General features: G+C 48.4%; 1 protein-coding gene across 2 annotated transcripts in view; it reads right to left on the bottom strand.

The window, feature by feature from the left end:
* APBA2 (amyloid beta precursor protein binding family A member 2) overlaps positions 1-27,659 on the bottom strand; it is a 189,666-nt gene that overhangs the window by 50,661 nt on the left and 111,346 nt on the right. The window contains exon 4 of one of the 2 annotated variants that reach the window (XM_033852266.2): positions 11,275-12,265. In XM_033852266.2, the coding sequence (XP_033708157.1) occupies positions 11,275-12,225 (951 nt within the window). In that variant the 5' untranslated portion in view covers positions 12,226-12,265. Of the gene's footprint in view, positions 1-3,702; positions 3,816-11,274; positions 12,266-27,659 lie in introns of those variants that run through there. The other variant, XM_073801482.1, reaches the window with a different exon arrangement.

The raw sequence follows: 27,659 nt of genomic DNA, 5'->3' as shown, positions 1-27,659 counted from the left end.
GACCGGGGCACGAACCCGTGTCCCCTGCATCGGCAGGCGGACTCTCAACCACTGCGCCACCAGGCAAGCCCCATATTCTTCTTTTGATGATACTAACATGGTATGAGCTCAACCATTTTACATACCCCAGTGGTCTGCATGAGCTCTGTGAAAGCCCAGCAGGATTCATAATCTGGCGTCCACCCCTCCTCTGCCCCTTCATGGGCTCAGACTGGCTCGACTTAGTTTTAGATGATTCAAATTGGCTCAGGCCAGTTAATGAGACAAGAGCCTTTTCTTTCTTCTTTTTTTTTATTGTGGCAAATATACATACGATAAAATGTATCGTTTTAGCCAATTTTAAGTGGACAATTAAGTGGCATTAAGTTCATTCACACTGATGTACAATCAACACCACCATCCGGCCACAGAACTTTTCATCATCGCCAATGGAAGCTCCGTCCCCTTTAAACACTAACCCCCGTTCCCCCCGCCCCTATCCTGGCAACCATCAGCCCGCTTCCGCCTCTATGGATTTAATTAATGTAGGTACCTCACCTGGGTGGAATCATACAGGATTTGTCCTTTTGTGACTGGCTAATTTCACTCAGCATAGTGGCCTCAAGGTATATCCCCGTTGTAGCAGGTGTCACAATTTCCTTTTTGTTTAGGGCTGAACAATAGTGCTTTGTATGTAAAAGTCTTTTTTTGGAACTGGATCCTTATAACTGTGGCGCAGAAGAGAAATCAATCTTCCCACAAATACTGTAAAAATTACCAGGCCATGATCTCTGAGTATGGGCCAAATGGCCCATATTTTAGGTGACTTGGAAACCTTTGGCTTAATTCATCCGATTTCATTTTTCTTGGCATTTAAAAGAGGGTTGGAGATGAAATATTAATAAGATATTAGGCAAGAAAAACCTCGGGCAGCAATTCCACTTCATGACATCTCCCGTGATTTGCAAATCCAATGTAGCAAGAAGCACCCTGACCCGCCACTACTCTTGTGTCTGGAGCAGGTTTTGAGGACTGGTGAAATGGCTAGACTATTCCTCCTTTCTTGAAATTAACATTCATGTTTCTAAAAGTGACCAGCATGCTATCTTTTATATACTTGGGTCCCCGTGAATGAATAAACGAATGAATGAATGTAGAAGGGAAAAGATGACAGCAAGGGAGAGCATCTATTTTCAATGACTAGAAAAGAAAGCAGCAGCAGAAGTAGCCAGAGACCTGGCTTGGGTGTGGGGTGGTCTGGGTGTGAGCCCTTCTGAGGAAGACACTTGGGTGGGTGAGTCTGTGTCAGTGCATACCCCTCCACAGCCAGAGACCCAGGAGCTCTGGAAGTGAAGGTCAGGAACAGAGGTCTCCCAGCCGGCACCAAGGGCTGATCTGAGGGGAAGCGTGAGATCCAAAGTCGAAGTGGGAAGGGTGAGGGGAGGGATAGGGCTGCACCAGAGGTCAGAGTGGGCCAATGGGTCCCAGAGGCAGAATCAGAGGCCGTTTGCAAGTGTCAGGGCCAATGAAGAGGAGGACTGACCAAGGAGGGCAAACAGGCAACGCCCCGAACAACAACCTCCCTCCTACCTGACATGGTGCCCCGAGCACTGTCCTGAGAAGTAACCCCTCGGCCAAAGTCTAGCGCAGGCTCGCTGACCTGCTGGCCTGACTGCACCCAGAGCGCGGCAGGGTGGCCAACCGTGGGGCAGACCCGGCAGTGCCTCAGCACCAAGGACAGCACACCGCCAGCTCTTAAGAGGACCATCTGCTGGCTGTTGAAACCAACCTGAGCAGCCGGGCAACGAGGTTCCGCAAGCCCAGATCCAAGTATCCTTCAGCTCCAGGAGTCTGGGCCTTGGCTTGGTCTCAGGTGGAGAGACCAGCTTCTCTTCCGCGAAGGCTGACTGTGGTCTTGGCAGGGTCTGGAGTCCACGCTAGGCCCTGGGGTGCCATCCTGTGCCTCACCCCCTTCTCAGCCTTTCTGAGCTGTGCTCAGTTTTCCTGAGCTGTCCATGGTATTATCTGATGTAGGGTTGGGAGCTATTCTTGGTCAGCCTCCTATTAAAGACACAGTGCCGTGTCTTTTTTAGTAACTGATTAGCATCGACCGCTATCTGAGCGCTTTGGGGTGCAAACCCCGTGACTGCCATCGCCATGCTGTTTCATCTCCGAATCTCGTGCTCAGCAATGTGGTCTTTCTCCCCGAACAGAAGTTGTTACTATATATTCTCCCATGGAGCCCTGCACTTCCTGGGGAATGTCATGTGACTGACTGATACTGTGGGATGTATCTTGAGCCCCTGGCACATGTGGGGGACGGTGGCGGTGCTGCAGGGGCCCGAGGACGGGAGATGCAGGTCGGGCAGCGCCCTGCCTCAGTCCCCCACCCACCTCTCTCCTTCCCCGAAACCTGCCCTGGACACACACCACTGGCCAAGCAGTGCAATTCGAGTCAAAGCAACGCAATCCCAGCTCCACACGTGGTGGGCACCCCCTCCCTGCTGGCATCTCCTCAGATCCCTCCCTGCCTGCCCTTACAGACGCTCCCCGCCCATCCCCTGTGCTCCCACATGGGAGCCTCTGCCCTGGCCATCCACCAGAGATGCTCAGGGTCCTCCCACTTCCCCCTCCCCCTGATGGCCCTGCTCTGTCCCTCTCTCATCAGCATCCTCAATCCAGTCCTTCACCTTCCACCTGTCCTCCTCCAGGGCTCTGGCCCCCGTCACAATCCCCAACCCCACTGCATGCTAAGGACGCCCGTGACCTCCACGTTCAGCCCGCCTGGTCAGCTGACTTCCCAAAGCCCCCCCTCAAAGTCCCGAGACCTCTCTACTTATCACCCACGCGGGAGCCCGTCCCCAGGAAGCCTGCAAGGGACTCATGGGCTGGGCAGCGGGGTCTCTGCTGATCACCCAGCCCCACCCGGATGGATGGTGAGTCTCTGCCTGTCTGTCTCCCTCTAGAACGAGCTTCTCGATGCAGGCTTAAGTCACTTTCATCTCTGCACCCCCAGGGCCCGGCACATCGTAAGTGCAGTTCGCACGGACTGCGTGGGAGGGCTCGCAGACGCCAGCCAGCCCAGGAGGTGGGGAGTGGGAATTACGTTCAGAAACCCCGGGTAAAGGAGGGATGGCGTTTGGAATTAGAGAGAAACCGGTGGTCTGGAGCCCAGCTCATCTGCCTGGAAAGCGGGGATCTCAGTTAACTTTCAATTCAGAATCGAGTGTGAGAAAATCAGGGCACCCTTGGAGATGTGTGGCTGCCACACGGCCCCCCAGATCAGGGAATCCAGAGCAGAAAGGGGCTGAGGATGCCACCAGGAGGATGTGAGGACCGCCCCCCAAGAAATCCCTGCGGGGAGAGGGGGCACCTGAAGAGGGCCTGCAGAGAGGGGAGAGTCTGAGGGCACCCGGGGAGTTGCTCCCATCCCACCTGTCACCCCCACCCATCAGGCCCCACCCGTCTCCACGGTGTCCCTGGCCAGTCCCATGCCTCCTCTCATCCTGCCTCACCCTGCTGGCTTCGTCCCTCCCTTGATGTCACCCCAGAAAATGGGGACATCATCTCGCTCCCTGCCCGGCCCAGCACGGTCCAGTCTGCGTGCAGAGCCTCACCTGACTGCCTCCCCCACCTCCTGAGATTCCCACGGATGTAAAACCCGCACCCTCATCCTGACGGCAAGCGCTCCACGCCCCTCACCATCCATTGCCAGATACTGACCCAATCAGCTCTGCTCCCACAGCCCCAGGTGGCATGTCCAGAACATTCCCGAACCAGGAGCTGGTGCAGCGGAGGGAGGTCCAGGCTTCCTGGCTCTGCCATCTGCGCTCTTAACCACTAGCCCCAACTCTCTCGAGGGTGGAGGAGGGGGGCAGGGAAGGAACTTTCTAGATTACTGTTAGGGGAGGGGCTTCACGTGATTTTCCCAAACAATAAAGACAGTGTTTTAGAAGCCCCGCTTTAACTAGATTTTACAAGCCCTGACGCAAGCCCAGATTCCTGCCAGATGAACTGTTCCATGAAAGTAACAGCCACCTCTAGTCACAGGTCAAGAGGCTTCATAAAAATCACATCAGGGCGTTGCGCTGACTCGGCAAATGGGCTCCAAGAAGTCAAGTTTGGGAGCTCGGGCAGACCAAGCGAGGGGCTGAGGATGCCGAGGCCTGGATTTCGTTTTCCAGGGCGGTCCCGGGAATTAGTGACAGCAGGCGCACTGGGCGGGGACGAGGCTGGGGAGGAGCACAGGAGCCCAGGGACCCTTCCATGCACCCTCCCCGTGAGCAAAGGGACGTCCAGGACTGATGCCCGGGCAGGCAGGCAGAGGTGTGGGGACGGCTGCAGAACTGGAGCAGGGCTGCAGGAAGGAAGAGGCCAGCTGTGCTCCACGGAGGCCTCGGGGGTGTTGAGGACCTTCCACTGTCCCGCCATGCTCCTGGACACCCCTCCCCCCCTCCACCCCCCGCAAGCCCTGTCCTCAGCACCTGCCCGAGGGCTCTTTCTCCAGCTTGGTCCGGCCTGGGGGCCAGGTCTGGGCAGACTGTTCCCACCTGGGCACTGTTGCAAGCACCAGGGTCCCTGGCACACCTGCTTCCACCTGGGCACCAGCGACCCCAGGATGCTCTTCTCTCGGCCCCTCAGGGCCAGGGGGTCCTCTACAAAAAGCAGGTGCTCATACTTGCTTCATACGTCGCTGAAGAAGGCACATGTGAGCCCAGTGGGAGCATCACCCCCTACACAGGGCAGACCAAGGTTGCCCCTGCCCCTAATATTCCCCCTCCCTATTTGGTGTCAGCATTCCTGCCACCATCTCCAAAGGTCCTGCATAAAGCAAGTCTTGACTGAACGCCAATCACAGCAAAGGCGCCCGCACAGGGAGCAAGGCTGAACACTCGTGTGTGTGATGTGGCCTCGGGGCCCTGGATCACACCTCCCTCTAACTGCTGTATTAAGTTGACTACGATGTATTGGTCTTTCTTTTTTTCTATTGTCAGAGGGCTCTTTCTACAAAGCACTGGCTGGGCTGATAATAAACAGAAATCATGAAAACCCCAAAGAATCAAAACACGCCTTTGGTTTGCCCTCCAGACGTGCGGAGCTGTTCCACGTGGTGGTCACATAAATCTGAAGCCTCCATCTCTACGATCACTGAAGCCCTGATGTGTACCCAGCCCACAGGGGCACGGAGGGCCAGGGAAGGCCGCAACCCTAGGAATCTACAAGGCGCAGAGGACGGAGAGTCTCTGAAAGAAGTTCGGGCACAGAGCAGGTGTTTCTGGAGGACCTGATCTCACAACAGCTGTCACAAGCGAGTCCTTGCCAAACACAGACGCACAGCAGGGACCACAAGAGCCTGTCACCCCAGGCACCCCAAAGACCCACGGAACCACGATCTCTGGTGCTGGACAAACATGCTCTTACCGTGCCCCCAGGAGCATGGGGGGCACCCCTCTTCACAGGAGGTGCACTGAGGACTCGCCCGGTCCTCCTAAGCTGTGACACCAGCCCGGGTGGGGTCCTCCCTCCACACTCCCGGCCTCGCTGCCAAAGGGCAGAGGACCACCCTGGCAGATGCAGAAACGGCCATTCTATCTGGATATTCAATATGCATCTGGCTGGACCCAACTCATGCATCCTTTAATTGCTGTATGTAAAAAAAAAAAAAAAAATCAATATTTCATGTCACCAAAGCTCAACAAAATTAAGAAAAATGTCCCATGAAAAATCTCTACTTGATTGATTTGATCTATGGCCTGAGCCCTCATGAAGTCAGGACGTTGCGACAGTTTTACAGGCCGGAGGTCTGGTGTCTGCCGGTCACCTTGCTGGTGCCAGGACACACTTGCCGCGAACGGTAGAGCCCGTCAGGTCTCGTGATAACGGATAACGAGTAAACAGATGACAGGGCAAGAGGAAACTCACCCACACTCACCCCCTCGCTGAGCTCGGCATCACCTCTTCTAGAGCTGCCCAGGGTCACAGGTACGAGACTTGCCCTAACAAACTGTTCAGGCCTCACACTGTGTAACCATGGATGCGGTACTGACCCCACACAGGTCTCAAAGGCCTCGTCTGTAAAATGGGAATAACCCTAGTCCCTACCTCTTCCAGTTGCTCTAAGATTCACTGAGATCATATACATAAAGCCCTAGCACGGTGCTGGCCGTCACTACCCACACCGGCGTCACCTCCACCGTCACCCAGGGTTCTCCACAAGTGGCAAAACAAGAAACATTAAATCCTCAGAAGCCACGGGTCCCACAGGTGACAGAGGTGACAGCTTTCCCACCACTGTGGGTTGATGGTGACCATCCTGGGACTGAGCCATACGGGGACAGGTCTTGGGATGTCACATGGTCTGGCCCTCTGCCCCGAGGATGTGCATCTTTGGTTGGTGTATTCCTGTGGGGAGAGAAAAGGGCTCGAGGCTCCAGAGTGTTCGGGAGAGGCGAGTGGAGCAGGGCTGCGGTGTCCTCGTCACTGGGAGTCTGGGATGAAGGCAGCACCCATGTGAGCACGGAGGGGATCTCTAGGAAGGGGAAGGCTTTGCAGCAGCGTTTCTCAAAGTCATCTGCCAACCCGATATGGTCAGCTCTCCTTGTTCGTGGCTGTGATGTTCAATAAAGTTGCCATGAACCCTGAAGGAGGGGATCCTGGACCACCGTTCCCAGAGGAAATACAGGGTGAGCTTCCCCTGAGCCTCTGGTCCCCACATTTCATCAACCGATCCATACATGACCTTGTTCTATGTATGTTTCTATTTAAAGACACCTTATTTACCATGTATTACTCATAAATAATTAATTATATCCAGTATATATAATAAAACACTAGCTGAGAAGAGTTTCACATTTTCCTGACCCGGGATAACAAGACTGTCAATTTCATCGGCTAGGGTCAGAGTTAGGGTTTCAGCCCTATAACAAGATGTTTTTGAATGGGTGGTCATCTCACAAATCCACAAAGTTAGCCACTTTTCCATCACTCCCTCACACACTGTAGATGTTACTCCAGCACTCCGTGGAGCAGCCCCAGGTACAGATCGGCAAATTCTTCTTCCTTTTTCTGAATGTACCATGTTGTTACTTGTGAACACTGAACTCACGGCCAACAGCTCTGTCATTCACACCTGAATGAAACACCCAACACACGTGTTTTTCTCCAAAAGGCACGTCTCAGCCTTCTTGCGCTTAGGAACACTAGACAGCACTTCAGCACTGCACTTGGGGGTCATTCTATCACCAGTAACAAGCACACAAATGCAAAAGACACGGCACTAAAAGGACCACAAAAAGGACACTTTTTCATAGTATGAGCTGAAAGAGGGCAGGGCATCTCCTTGTTCAAACTTAGCTGGGAACTGGCGTGTTGAATGACTCAATTTTTTTGCCTGTCTGTGCGTGTCCGAAAAGGACTGCATAAGTGCCATGGGTATAGGTTTTTAAGGTTACAGATAAACTCTAGTGAGCAGGCAAATTCACAAATACCGAATCCATGAAAAATAAGGATGAGGCACACCTTGTTTACAGAACACCTCTAAGCAGATGCTTCGGGGAAATCCTGAGAGGCAATTTGTCTCTTTGATTTGAAAACTTTTTTTTTTTTTTTTTCGGTACGCGGACCTCTCACTGTTGTGGCCTCTCCCATTGCGGAGCATGGGCTCCGGACGCGCAGGCTCAGCGGCCACGGCTCACGGGCCCAGCCGCTCCGTGGCATGTGGGATCTTCCCGGACCGGGGCACGAACCCGTGTCCCCTGCATCGGCAGGCAGACTCTCAACCACTGCACCACCAGGGAAGCCCTGTTTTGTTGTTTCATTAATTTATTTTTTATTGAAGTATAGTTGATTTACCATGTTGTGTTATTTCAGGTGTACAGCAAAGTCACTTGAGTTATAGATATATTCCTTTTCAGATTCTTTCCCCATGTAGGCTACTACAAAATGAAAACTCGATGCTGGAATTCTACAATGTCACAGGGCAAAATATTTTTTGCCTCTATTTTCCAAAATGTCCTCAATAAACTTTCATTGATTTGAAAAAACTTTTTTCCTGTAAAAACACTCACATGCGGGTCTCCTCTGTTCCCCACGATCACACCCTAGCTTCCCGCAACGCCAAGTCCACCTCCTTCAGGTTCTCCAGACCTGCGTGCCCCTGTTCAGACCTCTCAGTCTCCTCAGAGCAGCATGGGGGCAGCTCTAACTGCAAACTGGAGCCTTTTCAAAAAAAAAAGAGGCTAAAGAAAAACATCTGCAGCAAAAAGTAACATCTGTGGTGCACGCGTAAAGTGCTGCTAGGAAATGGAAAAGCATCGAGACCCCAAAAGATAAAAGGCACCAACCATTCATAGAAGAAAAATAAAGTATCAGACAAGAGGATCATGGGGTCAGCATTCATGCATAGCCTGGGAATTTATCCTCAAGTAATAAATCCAAAGGAGGAAAACCTGCCTCCCTCATACAAAGAGGTCTGTATAGTCTCGTATATAAAAGAAAATGCCATCCGCAACCTGCACACTCCACGGCAGGATATGTACAGATAAATCAATTAGATGGCCCATTGCCTGAACTTCAAAGGTTGGCAAAAAGGATCATGAAAATGATAGGACAACACGGAGCAACATTTACAACATGTCAGATTTTAAAAGCAGGATGGCAGAAGCACACGTGGGACCACGATGGCAGCTAGAGACATTGTTTATGCTCAGTGCCAGAGTCTGAGAAGGTGGGAACCACAGTCCCCTTTCTAATTCTATTGTAATATTGTTGTCCATACAGCGACTGAGTGAAGTGCTATTCAGCACTCTTAGAAGCACCCACGACGTAACTTTTCGAGCTTTGAAATGAGGGGAAGAAAGGAGGGATGCTATCTATGTACTTCTCCTCCAACAGGAGTCCTCCAAGAATTGCTTCTCAAACTGCATGTGGCATCTTGCTAAAATGCAGCCTTAACTAATAAGGACCTACTGTATAGCACAGGGAACTCTACTCAATACTCTGTAATGACCGATATGGGAAAATAATGTAAAAATCAGTGGATATATGTATAACTGATTCACTTTGCTGTACATCAGAAACTAACACAACATTGTAAATCAACTATACTCCAATAAAAACTAATTAAAAAAACAAAACAAAATGCAGGCTTGGCACTGGCAGTCCTCGCCGCCGGTGGTGCTGGGCCGTGGACCATGCTTTACAAACCAACAGTCTAGGCACCTAGATGGCTGATGCTGTCCATTTCTCCCTCAGGTGATTTCCACCACAGCCTTCACTGTGTGCACAGTACTGGGGGGGCTGGCGTGGGACCCAGGAGCACCCTGTGCACCTGTTGGGGGCCAGGACTTTGCTGGCCACACGGCCTGGATATTCCCAGGGTAGAAGGGGGTTCCTTTTAGAAAGGCAGGCTGTGGTCTGAAGCAAGGAATTGCCAAAATTCCCAGGGAACTTCCTTCTTTACACACAGACACACATACACACATACACACACACACAGACACACACACACAGACACACACACACACACAGACACACACACACACACACACACACACACACACACACATCTTGCTTTCAAGACGGTTCCTGTCACCAGCGGCTCAACTTGATCAAATTTCAAAGTGTTCTTCATCTGGATGGGCCATTCGGGTCTACAAGACATGATGACCCAGCCAGGGCAGAGCCCTCAAGAGGAGGCCAGTTTCTTCGGGGGCCCTTGTCCGCCCTGAGCTGGGAATCGCCAGCCTCTCCCCTTGATGGAATTAACTTGTGAATGAATGAGTGAATAAAGCCAGAAAAGCTAGGCAATAATAAACCAGCATAAATGAGCCTTTCCGGGGTCTTGGAAGAGAGCATTTGTTTCAAGGAAACACTCTATTTGGGGAGAAAAGGTACCTGCCCTTCCACTCAATGCCACGTCTGAAGAACAGACCTCCTCTGGGCCCCCACCTCCACCCTCATCCACCTCCAGCCCTCCAACCCAAAGGGCTGCATTTTCACTCAAACTGGCATGTGGTTTAAGTAAAGCCCAACATCAGGTCTCGTGCACTCCCCACCATATGCCCTAGAGATCATTTCTCTCGACTAGAACTTTGTCCGGGCATCACTTGTCCTGGTGAGCTCAGCACGTCATCTGCCTTGCGTGGTCCACATTGACCTGCGGCACCATCGCCGCTACTGGGTGGTGAGTCCAGCCCTGCCAGGACTGCAGGACAGCAGTACTGTTCCCTAAAGCCCAGACCTTGACCCCAGAGCCGCCGCTATTGTTGGGGGGCACCCTCCACATCCGCTAGCGCACAGCAGTTTCTTTATACCCCAGAGCCCCCAGCACACACAGAATGGCCTCAAATGACAGGAACACCCCGAAAGTGAAGTCAATTTATGCTTAACGATCTTTAAAAAAGTATCAAAGGGAAGTTCCAGAAACCTACAGTGAGTCAATAGGACTTGTTACCCAAACACGAGCTCTCACTATCTATACTTTTCAAATGCATGAACTCTTCTGGGAAAAAAATAATATTAATGAAGCCTTTAAAAAATATGAAAGCAGTTCGTTCTCATTTGTCCACAGATTTAGCTAAACAGAAGTTCCTTTACATGCGTCTAATATTCACATCTTTTTATATACACGTAAGTTTTTTTGAAAGGCAGCTTGTCAAGAGTGTTCATTAGAATACACACTCACTTTGCTATAATTAAAAGAAAATAGTTACGCTTAAACCCACTGGCCTCATTAGCATACATCTCTTCTCCAAGACTTTGTCAAACCTTCAAATAATCATTTGCAAAACCGTTTTTTACAGCTAATCGCCCATCAGGCCAAGGCCCCCAGGCTTTCAGAGAAGTGTCACCCAATAAAACCATCCCCAGTGAAATGCACTCAGGTCGCTGCCCCTCGACGCTAGGCTGCCCCCAACCACCGGCCGCAGCTGCCTGCGCTCGCCAGTAGCCCCGCATCCTTGCCGAAGTCCGGCCAGCCTGAAGAAACCCCCTGGTGAGGGGCAACCGTCACAGGGACCACCCCCACGTGAGCAGATCCAGGGCAGGCACACTAAGACCCAACCTCTTCTGGGTGGGCTGGGGTGTCTCCTGGGAGCCCTGGTTGCCAGTCAGCCTTCCACCAGATTTTCTTGACATTTAACTAAGGCCCCTGATGGGTGAACAGGAGTGGCTGGGCCATCCACACATAACTGAGGGGATGGAGAGCTAGGCACACATTCTGATCTACAGGTTACAGCAGCACCTTTGCTCTCCGGGCCCCTCCATCCCCTTCCCTGGGGACAGCCAGGGTCCTACCTGCTCTTGGGGCCACTTTGGCCTCTCCTCGGGGGTCCTGGTCTTGGTCTTGAAGCTTCTCTGGGGGTCTGCGGGGTGCTTGGCCTCGGGAGGCAGGTTCAGGGACTTGGGCCGGCCCTCGTGTCTGCTGGGGCCGCGGCGGGCCTCGGCAGGCGGGCAGGCCTCCGAGGGGCCCCCGGGCCCCGGCTCGGGTGCCCGCAGCGGCGCGTGCTCAGGGCTGGCCTCGCCGGCACCGGCGATGCTGCTCGTGCTCAAGCTCATCTTGATCTCGGCCACGATCTGGTCGATGTCCTCTTCCTGGTCCTCCAGGTCCCCGTCCCCGCGCCTCGGGCGGTAGGGGGATGCGCTGCCCTCGTTCCCGTTGGCCTCAGTGGGGTAGTAGTCCTGGTAGGCCTCTTCACCGGGACAGTAGTGGACGCCCTCTTCCTGGTCCTGGGCCTCCAGCATAGAGGCCTCAACCTCTGGGGTGGGGAGGTGGCTGTCCCGGTAGCCGGGGCTGTCCTGGTCCCCGTGGCCGTGCGGTTGCGGGCCCGCCGGATCCGTCCACTCCTCCACCGCCTCCTGGCACTCGTCCGTCTCCAGGTGGTGCGCGTCGTGGGCCAGGTAGCCGTCCCCGTTGCAGTCCATGCCCTGCAGGTAGCTGTCGTCCTCGGGGCAGTAGCGGATATAGTAGGTGATGCCCTCCTCTTCCTCGGGGAGGCCCTCGTCATAGTCCTCCTCCTCGGAGGTGTTGTTCACGTAGTCGGAGCTGGAGTCCCCGTCGGGGCTGTGGTCGTGGCCGCCCTGCTCGGCGGGCACAGGGCTCTCGGGCCGCAGGGCCGCCAGCTCCAGGCCCTTGGGCACGTACTCCTCCAGGGGCAGCTCAGCATCCTCGCTCTCGGGCTCCGGGCCAGGCCTCGCCCTGTGGTCCAGCATGCTGCTCGCCGTGTTCGGACGCTTCCGGTGGGCCATGGCGGGCAGTCACGCGGCCATTGTCACCAACGGGCAGCCACTGTGGGGAGGAAGAGGGGACAGGACAGTCAGAGCCCGAGAAGCACGCCCCGCCAGCATGGTTTACACCAGAGCGATGTAACGCGAGTCTGTTCAAATGACGTGACACCCCCACCCCAGCTGACTGGTGTGTCAGGACCGGCGCACACACCTGCCAAAGAGAGAGGAGGAAACCGGGGTTGGAGGAGGAGGCCCCAACGACCCCCAGGACGCCTGCTGCTTTCCCCCCAACTCCCCGCTCATTCGAGACTTCCCTCTCCTTTTTTTCTTTTTATTTGAAGTATAGTGGATTTACAACATTGTGTTACTCTTAGGTGTACAGCACAGTGAGTCAGTTTTGTTTTTTGTTTTTTTTTTTGCTGTACGCGGGCCTCTCACTGCTGTGGCCTCTCCCGTTGCAGAGCACAGGCTCCGGACCGCAGGCTCAGCGGCCATGGCTCACGGGCCCAGCCGCTCCGCAGCATGTGGGATCCTCCCGGACCGGGGCACGAACCCGCGTCTCCTGCATCGGCAGGCGGACTCTCAACCACTGCGCCACTAGGGAAGCCCGATTCAGTTTTATATATATATTCTTTTTCAAAGTCTTTTCCACAACAGGTTATTACAAGATATTGAATATAGTCTCCTGAACTATAGATTAGATCCTTGCTGTTTACCTATTTTATATAAAGTAGTATGTATCTTTTTTTTTTTCTTTGCGGTACGCGGGTCTCTCACCGTCGTGGCCTCTCCCGTTGCGGAGCCAGTGGCCACGGCCCACGGGCCCAGCCACCCCGCGGCACGTGGGATCTTCCCGGACCGGGGCATGAACTCATGTCCCCTGCATCGGCAGGCGGACTCTCAACCACCGCACCACCAGGGAAGCCCTAGTGTGTATCTTTTAATCCCAAACTCCTAATTTATCCCTCCCCCACCCTTTCCCCTTTGATAATCATTAGTTTCTTTTCTGTCTGTTTGTATGTTTTCGTTTTGTAAATAAGTTCATTTATACCATTTTTTTTAGATACCACATATAAGTGATATCGTATTTGTCTTTCTCTGACTTACTTCACCTGGTATGATTATCTCTAGGTCCATCCATGTTGCTGCAAATGGCATTATTTCATTCTTTCTTATGGCTAATGTTCCATTGTATATATGTACCACATCTTCTTTATCCATTCGTCTGTCGATGGGCATTTGGGTTGCTTCCGTGACCTGGCTATTGTAAATAGTGCTGCAATGAACACTGGGGTGCATGTGTCTTTTTGAATTATGGTTTTCTCAGGGTATATGCCCAGTAGTGGGATTGCTGAGTCATATGGTAATTCTGTTTTTAGTTTTTTAAGGAACCTCCATACTGTTCTCCATAGTGGCTGCACCAATTTACATTCCCACCAAGAGTGAAACACGGTTCCCTTTTCTCCATACCCTTTCCAGCATTTACTGTTTGTAGACTTTTTAATGATGGCCATTCTGACTGGTGCCAGGTGGTACCTCACTGTGGTTTTGGTTTGCATTTCTCTAATAATTAGTGATGTTGAGCATCTTTTCATGTGCCTGTCGGCCGTCTCACTCATGACTTTGTGAAGATGCTCACTGATTGAGAAGCCCAAGGGACCAAGACAAATGGTCATAAGATCAGGTTATTTGCTCTCAAAAAGAAAAAGAGAAGCTTTCATTCCAAAGACATGATGAAGCCAATGAGGAGGTGCCCTACCCCTTTCAAGTTGAAATCCGCTGCCCCTCGAAGCCCATCTCAAGTCCGCCCCCCTCCTCGAGCTCATCCCCCACTCCCCGGCACACACAAGCCTCTGCTTCCTCCTTACTCCAAACGACAGCACTGACCAGATTTGCCAGGAGCCATCCAGGCCGAGTGCCACAGAGAGACACGGGATGTAAGCCTGAGCCTCACGGCTCGATGGGGTGGGGGCCCAGGAAGGGGGGACTCCAGAGGGAGGACCACCAGGAGAAGGGGGACACCCAGGACGCGGCTGCTGCTTACGGGATGTGGGTCACGGCACCACCAGGCACCGCAAAGCCCAAACTGGGAGGGTCCTGTACCCCACCGCCCAGGACCCTGCATTTTATCCCACAAACCATGCAGCATCATTGGGCAATTTTCAGCAGGCACGTGACACAAGATTTCTCTTTCAGCCCCTTCGGGAGACACTGGGGGACAGGCGGCTGGAGGAATGGAGACCAATGGAAACACCCTTCCCGTCCTCTAGGGAAGTGAGAGGCTCACAAGTGGCCGTGTCTCCACAGCATCGCTAGACACTAAAAGATCCACATCACTTCCCCAGAGCAGCCCACACTCCTGAAAGTGGTCCCACACCAGGAAAACCGTCACTGAGATGGACCCTGCAGGGTCTGAGCGTCCTCCCAAGTCACCCCATCCCCAAACCCTGAAACTGACGGGCCCATTCCAGAGATCTGTTCCTGGTAGAGAGCAAGGTGTCCAGTGTTCCCTAAAATACAGCTGATCAGAGAGGATGTACCAAGAGTACCAAGCACTGTTGTACAGCAGATTTCCCACAAAGTACAGCCAACCGCAACAGATGTGCCACCTGCTGTAGGAATGATACAAGGCACTTGGCAAACACTCTTTTGGACACAATCTCCAGGAAAAGCCTTCCTCAAAATGGTCCCTAAAGTGTGTATGGAATGTGCTGGCTAAGGTGTGACCAGATCCCTATGCCTTGGAAACCAGGATGGTGGAGGGCCAATGGGGCTAGTGGTTACTTGCACAGGAGCACACGGGTCCCTTTTCTTTGCAGAGGGCAGGGCACCATCTCTGTAGCATCTCTGTAGCTCCCCAGGGTCTGACACCAGGCCACGCACACTGCAGGTATTCACATCCTTGTCAAAGGATAAACCAAGGTACACAGTATCTCTTACTATCTTAACTTTGAATTCTATGTCATCTGGGGGGGACAACATCTTACGCACACCTAGATGTGTATGCCCACACCTATATACAACACCCTACTGGCCAATGTAAGACTCAAGGACTAAAGTATATGGTAACATAGAGCAGATCCTGATCCTATTAATGTTACCCAAGTAACCTATAATTTTTAAATTTATTTTATTGAAGTACAGTTGAGTTACAATGTTGTGTTTATCTTTGTTATACAGCAAAGTGATTCAGTTTTATACATATATATGTATATATGTGTGCGTGTGTGTGTGTGTGTGTATATATATATATATATATACACACACACACACACACTCACACACATTCTTTATCATTTTCTTTTCCATTATGGTTCATCACAGGATATCAACTATAGTTCCCTGTGCTACACTCAACAGCAGACCTTGTTTATCCATTCTATATATAATGGTTTGCATCTGTTAATCCCAAACTCCCAATCCATCCCTCCCCCACCCCCTCTCCCCCTTGGCAACCACAAGTCTGTTCTCTATGTCCATGAGTCTGTTTTTGTTTCATAGGTAAGTTCATTTGTGTCATATTTTAGATTCCACATATGTGATATCATATGGTATTTGTCTTTCTCTTTCTGACTTACTTCACTAGTATGATAATATCTATGTCCATCCATGTTGCTGCAAATGGCATTATTTCATTGTTTTTTAATGGCTGAGTAATATTCCATTGTATATATGTACCACACCTTCTTTATCTATTCCTCTGTCAATGGACATTTAGGTTGTTTTCATGTCTTGGCTATTGTGCACAGTGCTGCTATGAACATAGGGGTGCATGTATCTTTTCCAATTGGAGTTTTGTCCAAAGTAATCTATAATTTAAGGCTGTCCCAGCCAAAATCTCAGTGGAATACTGGGGAGACCTTGACCTAGTAATTCTTATGTTCATTTAGAAGAACAAATTTGTGAAAATAGCTGGGAAAGATCTAAAACATGAGACTGTGAGGAGAATTTGCCTTATCAAGCATTTAACTATACTCTAAAGTCATGGTAATTAAAATGGCATGGTAGTGTTGCTGGACAGACAGAGATGGTACAGATGAGAAAGTCCAGAAACAGACATACGTTCAGGTAGGAATGTAGTCTCTGCCATGTAGGGTGACCAGCCATCCCGGTTTTCTGGGACTGAACACAGTTTCCCAGGACACAGCACTTTCAGTGCTAAAACCAGGATGGCTGGTCACCCTAAGGCATGTGGAAAAGAATAGTCTATTTGGTGAGGGGTATTGGGATACTTGGGCTGCACACTGGAACCACCTGGGGAATTTTACGGGTACTCACGCCTGACATTCCAAGTTCATTGGTAGAGCCGTGATCCGGCATCCAGGTTTTTAATGTGTACAAAATTTGAAAACCACTGGGGCGATCGTTTGGGAGGAAACTAAGCTGCTCCCTACCTTCTGCATGTATGCTTTTCAGATGGGCTAAATATTTCAAGATAATAAAGGGTTCCAGATAGTGGCCCGATTTGCCTGCTTCAAGGCGAGATGTTTGCCCCCCCAATGGGAAATCTGCACTCCTTGCAGCTGGGGATGGGGTGCAGCTCACAGGCCCAGGCAATGTCAGAGAGAACACATTTCCTCTGGCTCCAGGTGGAAGGCACGTTGTCCCCTGAAGCAAGCAGATTTGGCCGAGGACAACCCACCTCTGTCCACTCTTAAAAAATAGAGGATCCTTCCTTTTCTCGCCTCAACAAAAAAATCCAGGTGGCCAAGCCACTGCTGCCAGCTCGCTGCAAAATCATCTCCCACTCTATTTTCTACTGCCCAACAATGATGAAATTTTATACACACAACATTGAGTCTTTTCACTCAAGAAATATCTCCCCATTTATTCAAGTCTTAAATGTCAACAGCACTGTGGGTTTCTTCATAGCTGTAGACATGTCAGAGGAAGCTGATTCTAAGACGTATTAGTTTTTGTAGCCATGGGGAATGGATATTCTCTCCTATCATATACATCTGACTATTGTTGGTACATAGGAAAAAAATCCCTACTGCTTTTGTATTATAAGCCCATTTTTAAATTCCAATAGTTTTAGTTGATAATTTTATTCTTTTCCAGCATTTTGTCTGGCTGTACTGCCCTTCCACAGTTACATGACAGTGGGGCTGAGGCACCCCTGACTTATTCCCAATTGTAATGAAAATGCCTTTACTTTTTAACCAGGGCTGGTCCAGGGTAAGGCAGGCATGGCACTCACCTCGGGTGCAAAATTTAACAGGGCGCCAAAAAAACTCAGGAATCAAAACAGATACTTTAATGGAATACTTAAAAAAAAAATCAAAATTTAATGGAAAAGAATCCACAGTGAACAAAATATCAAAATTTTAAATAAAGATCGGTATGACTGACTTTTTTCTTTTTGCCTCAGCCTCCAATAGGGCTTAGCAGGTCCCTGTGAATGATCTAGTTTTTGAAAAGTTTTCCCCATTAAATACCAGGCTGTTGTTGGCTTTTCCAGAGTTTGATGGTGCAAACAGTTCTGTCTTCCGTGGATACAAATGGAAGGACCTGGTGGCCTCCCGGGAGGGCAGCCGCGTCTTTGAAGGGTCTGCAGAATTACATCAAACCTACAGGGGCACTTTGGGTGTAAGAGAAAGAGCCTCCTATTAAAGATGAAGACAGAAAGTCCTTGTTTAAATTCAGACCTCCACTCACTGTCAGGCCTTTGGCAAGATATTTAATGGATGAATGGCCTTCCCCTCCTGGGAAACTGGAAATGATGGCCCTGCCTGCGGGGCTTGAAGTGGGTTAAATAAGAGAGTAACCCACACTGGCCTCACTTCCATGAACACTTTTTTTTCCTACTACATACAGGGAGTTGAGGAACATTTTAAATGACATTTGAAGGGAGAGAATGCAGTAGAAACTCTCTATGAAGTATTATTTAATGGCTACATGATATTTCCTGGCCCAATGGACATTATCTAACTCTTCCCCTATTGAACACACAAACTGTGTTTTATTTCTGTATAATAAATAATGTCTTGATGTTTCCCTAAGGATATGCTCTACACCATTTTCCTCACTCCAGGCCTTTTACCCAGGACCCTTTAAAACTTTTTTTTCAATCCAAGGTCCAGGTCCTCAGAAAAGGCCCAGGAGGGGTGTGGCCAGAAGAGCATTCACCACCCCGACAGTGGGGGGGGGGGGGGGGGGTGTCGGCAAACATATTGAGGAACTCTGCTTCTTTATATATACTTCTTTTTAAATTTTATTGAAGTATATTTGATTTATAATGTGTTAATTTCTGGTGTACAGCAAAGTGACTCATTATACACATATATACATTCTTTTTTATATTCTTTTCCATTATGGTTTATCACAGGATATTGAATATAGCTCCCTGTGCTATACTGTAGGACCTTGTTGTTTATCCATCCTATATATAATGGTTTACCTCTGTTAATCCCAAACTCCCAATCCATCTCTCCCCCACGCCCCCTCTCTCTTGGCAACCACAAGTCTGTTCTCTATGTCTGTGAGTCTGTTTCTGTTTTGTGGATAAGTTCATTTGTGTCATATTTTAGATTCCACATATAAGTGATGTCATATGATATTTGCCTTTCTCTCTGATTTATTTACTTCACTTAGTATGATCATCTCTAGGTCCAACCATGTTGCTGCAAATGGCACTATTTCATTCCTTTTTATGGCTGAGTAATATTCCACTGTATATATCTACCACATCTTCTTTATCCATTCCTCTGTTGATGGACACTTAGGTTGCTTCCATGTCTTGGCTGTTGTAAACAGTGCTGCTATGAACATTGGGGTGCATGTATCTTTTCGAATTAGAGTTTTCTCTGGATATATATGCGGTATTGGGATTGCAGGATCATACGGCAACTCTACTTTTAATTTTTTGAGGACCCTCCATACTGTTTTCCATAGTGGCTGCACCAATTTACATTCCCAGGAGGTCCTCTGCTTCTGATTAATCATATTAAAGATAAATCCTTCAGAAAAGACCACCTGGAAAACAATTCAAATGTTCAGGAGAAGCATGACTATCTGCTATGCGTCCAAGGAAATGAGGCCCTGTGTGCACACTCAATTCTAGAACGGCTCATGAATCAATAAAAATGCAGCCCCTGCCTCGGTGCTCACCACTCTCCTCCTGGAACATCCTCATGAGATGTGGGAAATAAAGGCTCATTGTCAACAATAAAGGGTTCCACTGTCCTTATTCTAAGCCACATTTTTCTTCTGTAAGAGGAAACAGCATTAGCCAGCTCTTAGAAGAGCTGAAAGACAGCAGACCAAGGTGAAACATAGTGATGCAGGGGCCACAACGCAGGCTGCGTTAAAACGCTATCTTACAAATGAGCTATGGACTCGGCCAAACTGTCGCTGCCCCCAGTCTTGTTCCCAGTTGGGTCTCCCATGCTGTAAAGATAATATTCTTTTTTCCTTCCAAATATAACACAGTTGCTTTGACTACACACAGTATGGGTTTAAACAGTCCTGGAGTACACCTGTACAATCAGCTCAAACATCCCAGACAGGAGACCTTGAATAAGGATCTTGCTGCAAGGTCAGAGACAACCACGAGCTCTGAAATTAACCAATCTTCAGAATTCTACAAGAGTTAATGAATTAGTCTTCAGAAACCAGGCTGACATCCAACACTGTCACACAAGACCATACCACCTAGCTTGGGGTCACAGAGGGGTGTGCTTCTTTTTTGCAAAATGTCAGTAAGAACGGCAAAAATGCTGAGCACACACCAAATCTCCAGGAGCCGATCCCAGTTAAGCCAATGTTATTAGCACATCTGGAAGACAATTATGCAGTGATTAAAATATTTACAAAGAGTGTATGGTATAAAATGTGCTGTTATAATTTATTCACAACCAAATAAACACAGAACAAACTGTGAAGAAATACATTAAAATCCCAGCAAAGCGTTGCCTTTGAGTGATGGGACACTGTTATTCACTTCCCTCCTTTCTTCATTTCTGAGTGTGGTATTTCTACAGACAAATAATAAATAAAAAGACAAGTGCCGTGGAGTGTGAGCCCTCTGCAGCCACATCTGTCAGTGGGCTTTTCTTCAGAGGAAGGATGGGGGTCTTAGCATTCCTTGAAAGAGTCCCAGGGCATGGGTGGGCATGATTTGTTCCACCTGGGCTTTCGATATGCCAGGATATCTGTCCCACCATGTCCTACTCTCAGAATGAACAAAATGGAATGATCCGTCCCTTAAATACAATTTTTAAATGCTGTCAGCCCTTTACCAATAGCAAGTCTCCAGGAGCTGGTATTTTCAACATCCCACAACGTAATCTACACCTGTCACCCATGTTCATGCTGTAACGTATAGCAATTTGGCACCCAAGGAACTTCTGGGATGGCAGACATTTGCTGTTCTCATTAGTTACTCCTAATAGTAATAAGTTAATTCTCTCCCATGAGAACAGCTGGAGATAGTGGTGACTTAACCAAAGTCAGCCCCTGTTCCCAGTCGCCTTTAGGAAAAAAGCAAGGGTCCAGACAAGAAGGCAATTAAACAAAACATTACCATCACTGACCTTTTTCTCAACATGCTTGAGAAGGGGCCCAACTTTTGCACATGCCAAGGCCTTGTGCTAAGAGGGACATTGCCAAGTGCCCTTTACCAGCTCCATCCTGGTACAAGGAAACAGACAGCCTCCAGGGAAGGCAGACAAGACTCCAGGGAAAAGTGGATTTATTTCTGCTGGCTGTCCTGCTAATTTCATATTTTTCTAGTCACTTGCAAGTGCAAACATCACTGTGAAGATTTCAAATAAATCTCATTTTATTTATGGGCTGATTTGTGTCTCCCACAAATTCATATGTTGAATCCCTTAACCCCCAGGACCTCAGAATGTGATCTTGTGAGGAAGTAGGGTCATTGAAGACCTAGCAAAGATAAGATCATTAGGGTGGGCTCTAACGCAATATGACTGATGTTCTTATAAAAAGGGGAAATTTGAAGACAGACACAGGGAGAAAGAACGCATGTGACGAGGAAGGCAGAAATCTACAGGGTAGGGAAAGATGGGCAATGCCAGAAGCTGGGGAAGAGACACAGGACAGACCCTCCCTCACAACCCCCAGAAGGAACCAACCCTGCTGACACCTTATCTCAGACTTCTGGCCTCCAGAGCTGTGAAACGATGCATTCCTGTAGTTTATGCCACCCAGTTCGTGGTACTTTGTTACAGCAGCCCTAGCAAACTGATACAATCCCTAAGGATTCAAAGTACACCACTCAAAGGAGTTCCCTTGTTTTTCATCTTCTGGAGAATTCTCCAGCATGTAATCAGGGTGTGTTTGCACCCTGGCTCTAACCATTGTTTAAGCTATTCAAGTTTCCTTGGCTTTCCATATAAATTCTAGAATCATCTCGTTGATATCCTTTTTTCTTTTTTTTTTTAATCCTGCTGGGAATTTGATTGGGAGTGCATCAAATCTATACATCAATTTGGGGAGAATTAACATCTTAACGATACTGAACCTTCCAAAGCAGAAACATGATCTATCTTTCCATTTCCTTAGGTGTTCTTTGATTTCTCTCATCAGTATTTGTAGTTTTCAGCATACAAATCTTATACATGTTTTGTTAAATATAAACATATTCCTTTTCTCTTTTTTTGGTGCATTGTAAATGTTCATGTTTTCTTACAATTGCTTTATTGATATAATACAGAAATATAACTGATTGTTGTATACTGACCTTGCTAAATTCATTTATTAATTCTAGGAGCTTTTTGTAGATGCCAAGGGATTTTGCAGACGATGATGTAGTCTGCAATTAAGAGTTGGTTTTATGTATTTCTCTGCAATCTACATGCCATTTATTTCTTTTCTTTGCCTTAGCACACTGGCTAGGACGTCCTGGATGGTGCTGAACAGGAGTGATGAGAGCCACAAGACCTTACCTTGTCCTTGATCTTGGGTGGAAAACAATCTTTTACCACTACTATGATCTTAGCTGTAAATTTTTTGTAGACACCCTCTTTCAGGTTGAAGATGTTTCCATTCCTGTGTGCTAAGAGGTTTTTTTTTTTTTTAAATAATGAATGGATTGCACTTTGTCAAATGCTTCTTCCACCCGTGTTAAGAGGCTTGCATGGTTTTCCTTCTTTACCCTGTTAACATGGTGGAACGTGTTGACTGAAGCTTGAATTTTGAAGCAGCCTTGCATTCCTGGGAAATCCTCACCTGGCCATAATGTACTGTCCTTAGGCAATGCTGGATTAACTTTGCTAATACATTGTTAAGAATTTGTTTACATCTATGTTCATAAGGGATATGGCCTGTAATTAACTTGCAATATCTTTATCTCCTCATATGAGAGCAACGCTGGCCTCATTAAGTGAATATGGAAGTATTCTTGCCTCTTCTATTCTCTGAAAAAGACTGTGCAGAATTGGTATTATTTTTCTCTTAAATGTTTCGGAGAATTCAGCAGTGAAACCATCTGGGCCTGTGATTTTCTTTTTTGGAAGGTTTTTTAACCACAAATTTCACATCTGTAATAGAAATAGAAAAATTCAGGTTCTCCAATTCTTCTTGAATGAGTTTTGGGAATTATTTCAAGAAATTGGTCCATTTCTTAAGATGGAAGCCCAGATTGATGAGACCTTTCTTCTTTCCTAATATGAGCATTTAATGCTATATACTTTTCTATAAGCACTGCTTTGGCTGCATCCCACAAATTTTAATATATTTTCATTTTCATTCAGTTAAAAATATTTAATTTCCCTTGCAACTTCTTCTTTGACCCATGGATTGTTCAGAAATATGCTGTTTAATTTCTAAATAGTTGGGGATGTTCCCCAATATCTTCCTATCAGCAATTTCTAGTTTAATTACATTATGGTCAAAGAACATACTTTGCAGGATTTTGATTATTTTCAATTTGTTAAGGTTTGGTTTTTGGCCTAGAATATGGTCTATCTTGGTGAAGGCCCCATGTGCACTTGAAAAAGAATGTGTATTTTGCTGTTGTGAGGTAGAGTGTTCATAACTGCCCACTAGGACATATTCATTGATAGTGTTACTCAGATTTTCTGTATCTTTGTTGCTTTTTTATCTACTTGTTCTATCAGCTATAGAGATGTTAATGTTGAAGTCTCTAATTATGGATTTAACCATTTTTCTCCATTTAGTTCTATCAGTTTTTGCTTTATGTACTGAGGAGTTCTATTGCTAGCAGCATACAGGTTTAGGGTTTTTATGTCTTCTTGATGAACAAAACCTTTTATCATGTGTAGTGGTCCTCTTTATCCCTGGCAAATTTCCTTGTTCTAAGGTAGAATTTCTCCAGTGTTAAAATAACCACTCCAGCTTTCTTTAGTATTTGAATGGTATATCTTTTTTCCATCCTCTTATTTGTAATATCTCTGTGTCATCATACTTAAAGTGGATTCCTTGTAGAAAGCATATACTGATAGGTCTTGTTTCTTAATCTAATCTATTAATGTGTATTTTTAAATGGTGTGTTTAGGCCATTTATATTTAATGTATTTATTGATACGGTTGGATTTGGTCCACTCTTATTATTTTTCTGTTTGTTTCCTTTGTTTCTTGTTTTTCTGTTTCCCACTTCCTGCCTACTTTTGGATTGTTTAAATGTTTTTTAGTATTTCATTTATCTATTATCTTTTTGGCTATAATTCTTTGTATCTTTTTTAATGCTTGCTCTATTGATTAATATATATATTATATTGTGCGTATATGTGTATATATACATATATATATATAATACATATATATCTTTTCATGTTCTACTTTGAGTTAACATTTTGCCACTTCAAGTAAAATGGAGGAGTCTTACAACCATATAGGTCCCTTTATCCGCAGGATTTATGATATAGTTGTCATATGTATCATATCTATATACATTAACACACACATACCCTCAGTGTCATAATGTTTGCTTAAAACCCTCATAAGTATTTTAAAGAACTTTAGAGGTGAAAAATAGTCTATTATAATTACTCAGATACTTTTTCATTTCTGTTGCTCTTCCTCCATTCCTGAACTCCCCAGTCCCTTTGGTATCATTTCCCTTCATCCTAAAGAACTTTCTTTAGCAACTCATGTAAACAGGTTTGCTGACAACAAATCCTTTTAGTTTTCCTTCATCTGAGAATGTCTTTATTTCACCTTCATTCCTGAAGGATTTATTCACTGAATTCAGAATTTGTGGTTGATAGTTTTGTTTTGTTTTGTTTTTAGAATGTTAAAGATGTTCCATTGTCTCTGGCCTCCATGGTTTCCAATGAGAAATCCACAGCTAGTCAACTCATTGTTCTCCTATATTCAATGTGTCATTTTTAATTTAGCTGCTTTCAAGACTCTTCCTTTATCTTTGGTTTTCAGCAGTTTGATTATGATATATCTAGGTGTGATTTTCTTTTGGTCTATCCTCTTGGCAGTTTTGAGGTTCTTAAGTCTGTAAATTTATGTCTTTCACCAAAATGGGATGTTTTCAGGCATGATACTGTCAAATATTTCTGTGTAACAAGCTCTTTCTTCTTTCATTAAAGGATTCTAATGGTATAAATGCTGGAGTATTTTATAATGTTCTATAAGTCCCCAAAGCTTTGCTCATTTCTTAGAGTCATTATTTCTCTTTGTTATTCAGGATAATTTCTATTGATCTGCTTAAATTTCACTGATTCTCTCCTCTGTCATAGTCATTTTGCTTTTGACCCCATCTAGGGAAATTTTTATTTCAGATATTATATTTTCAGGTCTAAATTTTCTATAGTATTCTTTTTTTAGTTTATATTTCTCTTCTGAGAATTTCTGTCTCTCAGCTCATTTCAGAAGTGTCCATTCAGCATGAGGGCTGGGACCAGTTCTCCTACTTCCCTGCCAGGCTCTCTTTGTCATGTTACATCCTCATGGAGGGGCCACTTGGTGTCACCACATGCTTTGCCGTAGGAACAGATGTGTCAGGCCTCGGCCCCTCCACAGCCGGGATCCCATTAGTTCTCAAGTATCCCTCTGAGGCTGAGGCCACTTGGGGCCAGAAAAGGGAGTTTCCCAGGAGGGCTGGGGAGGGACGTGCCCAGGGAACAGCTCTTTGAGAAGCCACGGTTCACCAACTCCAGAACAGAGAGCGGGTGCTTCACTCAGACAGTGGAGGGCGAGGGTTGGGGGGGCAGGGGTTGTTGCCAAAGCAAGAGCCAGCTGTCACCACGCCAGCAGCACCGTCAGAGCGCAGAGCCCCAGCAGCTCACCCAGAGGTGGCAGCTGGAGTGTGGACCTTGTGGACCTGGCTCAGGATGCAGGAGGCAGGGTCCATGGGGGCGGGGAGGGGAACGGCCCCTCTAACAAGAACAGTCAAGTGTCCGCCTCGCTCTGGCACTGATTTGTCCCCAGTCCCAGGAAACTCTGGCCGGAAATAGCCAGGCCGGAGAGCTGTCTCTCCCTGCCCGCCTCGTGGAACACACGGACACCTGTAGACCCTCCTCTCCTGCGAGCCCCCCACCCCGTCCCAACAAACGCCCTGGAAGCACCACCCAGGCGCTGGCCAACCTGAATGTCACACAATCATTCATTCACGCCATCCTTCCTGCAATTCTCCCAGGCTGTCTGCCGGCCCCCTGGAACATTCTGTAACTTTCTGCAGAGGTGGGGGCCAGCACATCCACCAGCAATGGCTGCTGGAAGGGTGTAAAGGAAACGCAAAATGCTGAATTAAAACTCCCGAGGTGGAGAAAAACGGCAGGACGGCAGGATACTCCATCACATGATGATCTTCTGAATAAAAGATCTCCCTCGGGATTTCTTTAAATAGCCAGCTTCTCCTGGCTCATTTTAAATAATTTAACTCTACTTATGTGTAACTTTCTTACACGTTTCCTCTGTGGGAAGCAGGGAACTCTGGGGTATTGAGTGGGGTGGGCAGTGGGGGGAGTTTGCAAAAGAGAAGAAGATGCAGCAGTCACCTGCCGGGCCGCCTCTCCTCTGGAGGGCACCTGGGGTATCTGCACCCCCAAACTCCCCACACACAGGCTCCCTAGCCCTAAGTGGGGCGGGCCCTCGTCCTTTGCTGGGGAAGAGCCAGCTCCACCCATACCCCAGTTTTGGGGGTCTACTGACGGGCAGCTCCCTAGGCTTCTCCAGAGCTGCCCCCCACCACCTTTGGGCTCAGCTGTGTCATCCCCACTCTTGGCTGACGTCTGCACAATGATTCTGATCCTCCCCACAGGAGACCTGGGCTGCCCTGTCTCCTAAGTAACACCTCGTGACCCTAGAAAAGTCTGGGGAGGGGAGAGGCTGTGGGTAGTTACAAATTAGGTCCCTGCCTGTGGCTTTTCAAGATAAAAATTCAAAAAGATACCTAGGCTGTCTGCTGGCAGTTGTGAGGGGGAGGCGAAGCAGAATGTGTGGCTGGCAGGTGACAGGGCTGCCAGGTGATGGAGAAGTCGGGGGGCGGGGCTCCCCCTGTGCAGAGTGAGTCAGGGATGAGGGGCGGAGCCGGCTCTGGCAAGGACCCCGGACACTTCTCCAGCCGCCTGGTCCATCACCTGCCGCAGAGGGTGCAGCCAGCGCCAGTTTTGGGGTGGGGTGAGGTGGGGGGAGGTGTTGTCGCCAGCAGCCTCTGGGCTCAGCCTCCAACTGGGGACAAAGACCCCAGAGCTGTCCTGGGTCGGGGGGCTCTAGGGTCCCACTCAGGGCCCTGTCTGTCTGTGTTCAGTCCCAAGGCCCTGGCTCTTTTGTGCCCTCGTGCCATCTCTGGCCAGCTTTGCATCCGACAGCTCCTTCACCCAGTGGTCCCCACACTTTAGAGACCGGGAGTCACCCAAGGGCTTGTTAAAGCTCAGAACACTGGGCCCCGCCCTCAGAGCTTCTGAGTCAGGAGATCTGGGTGGAGCTGAGGGTGTGCTTTTCTAACAGGTGCCCAGGTGGGGCTGATGCCACTCGTCTCACACCACATTGGATGGGACGCCAGGCCACCTGCCCACCCTCCAGTGGTCATATCTTTGGAATCAAGGATAAAAATGCCAGGACTTCTCGGGAAAACAGATTCGCAGGTTTCAGATCTGAGAAGCTAAATGCAGTCACCACAGCTGTGCCGAGGGCCCCCTGGTCCCTGCCCCCAGTCACATGTCCTTCCTGAACATGAAAGAGAAAAGAGGATTTCAAGGCCATATCTGGGCAGGACAGCTTGGATGAAGATGGAAATACGCCCCTCCCACTGTGATCAGCAGAGTCGGACCTCCTCACGGCCCCATCTCGTCCTGGCAGCTGCGGAGTTCCCGCTGCCCATGCTGTGGCCAGGCATCTCTCTGTGGGTGTCGCCCACCCTCTCCGCGAGGCCCACCTCGGGGTGGAGCAGGCTACCACCCTAGGGCCCCTGACCTCGGGGCTCGGGATCTGAAGCCAGAGTCCCGGAGGACAGAACAGGACCAGTCGGTGCCACTAATGCGATGGCAGATTTGGTCTGGACAGTGAGGGCTGACTTT

This window comes from Tursiops truncatus, chromosome 2 (assembly GCF_011762595.2).
Source record: "Tursiops truncatus isolate mTurTru1 chromosome 2, mTurTru1.mat.Y, whole genome shotgun sequence".
NCBI lineage: Eukaryota > Metazoa > Chordata > Mammalia > Artiodactyla > Delphinidae > Tursiops > Tursiops truncatus.
The sequence above is the reverse complement of the archived record's forward strand: the minus strand, read 5'-3'. Positions and strand labels throughout refer to the sequence as shown.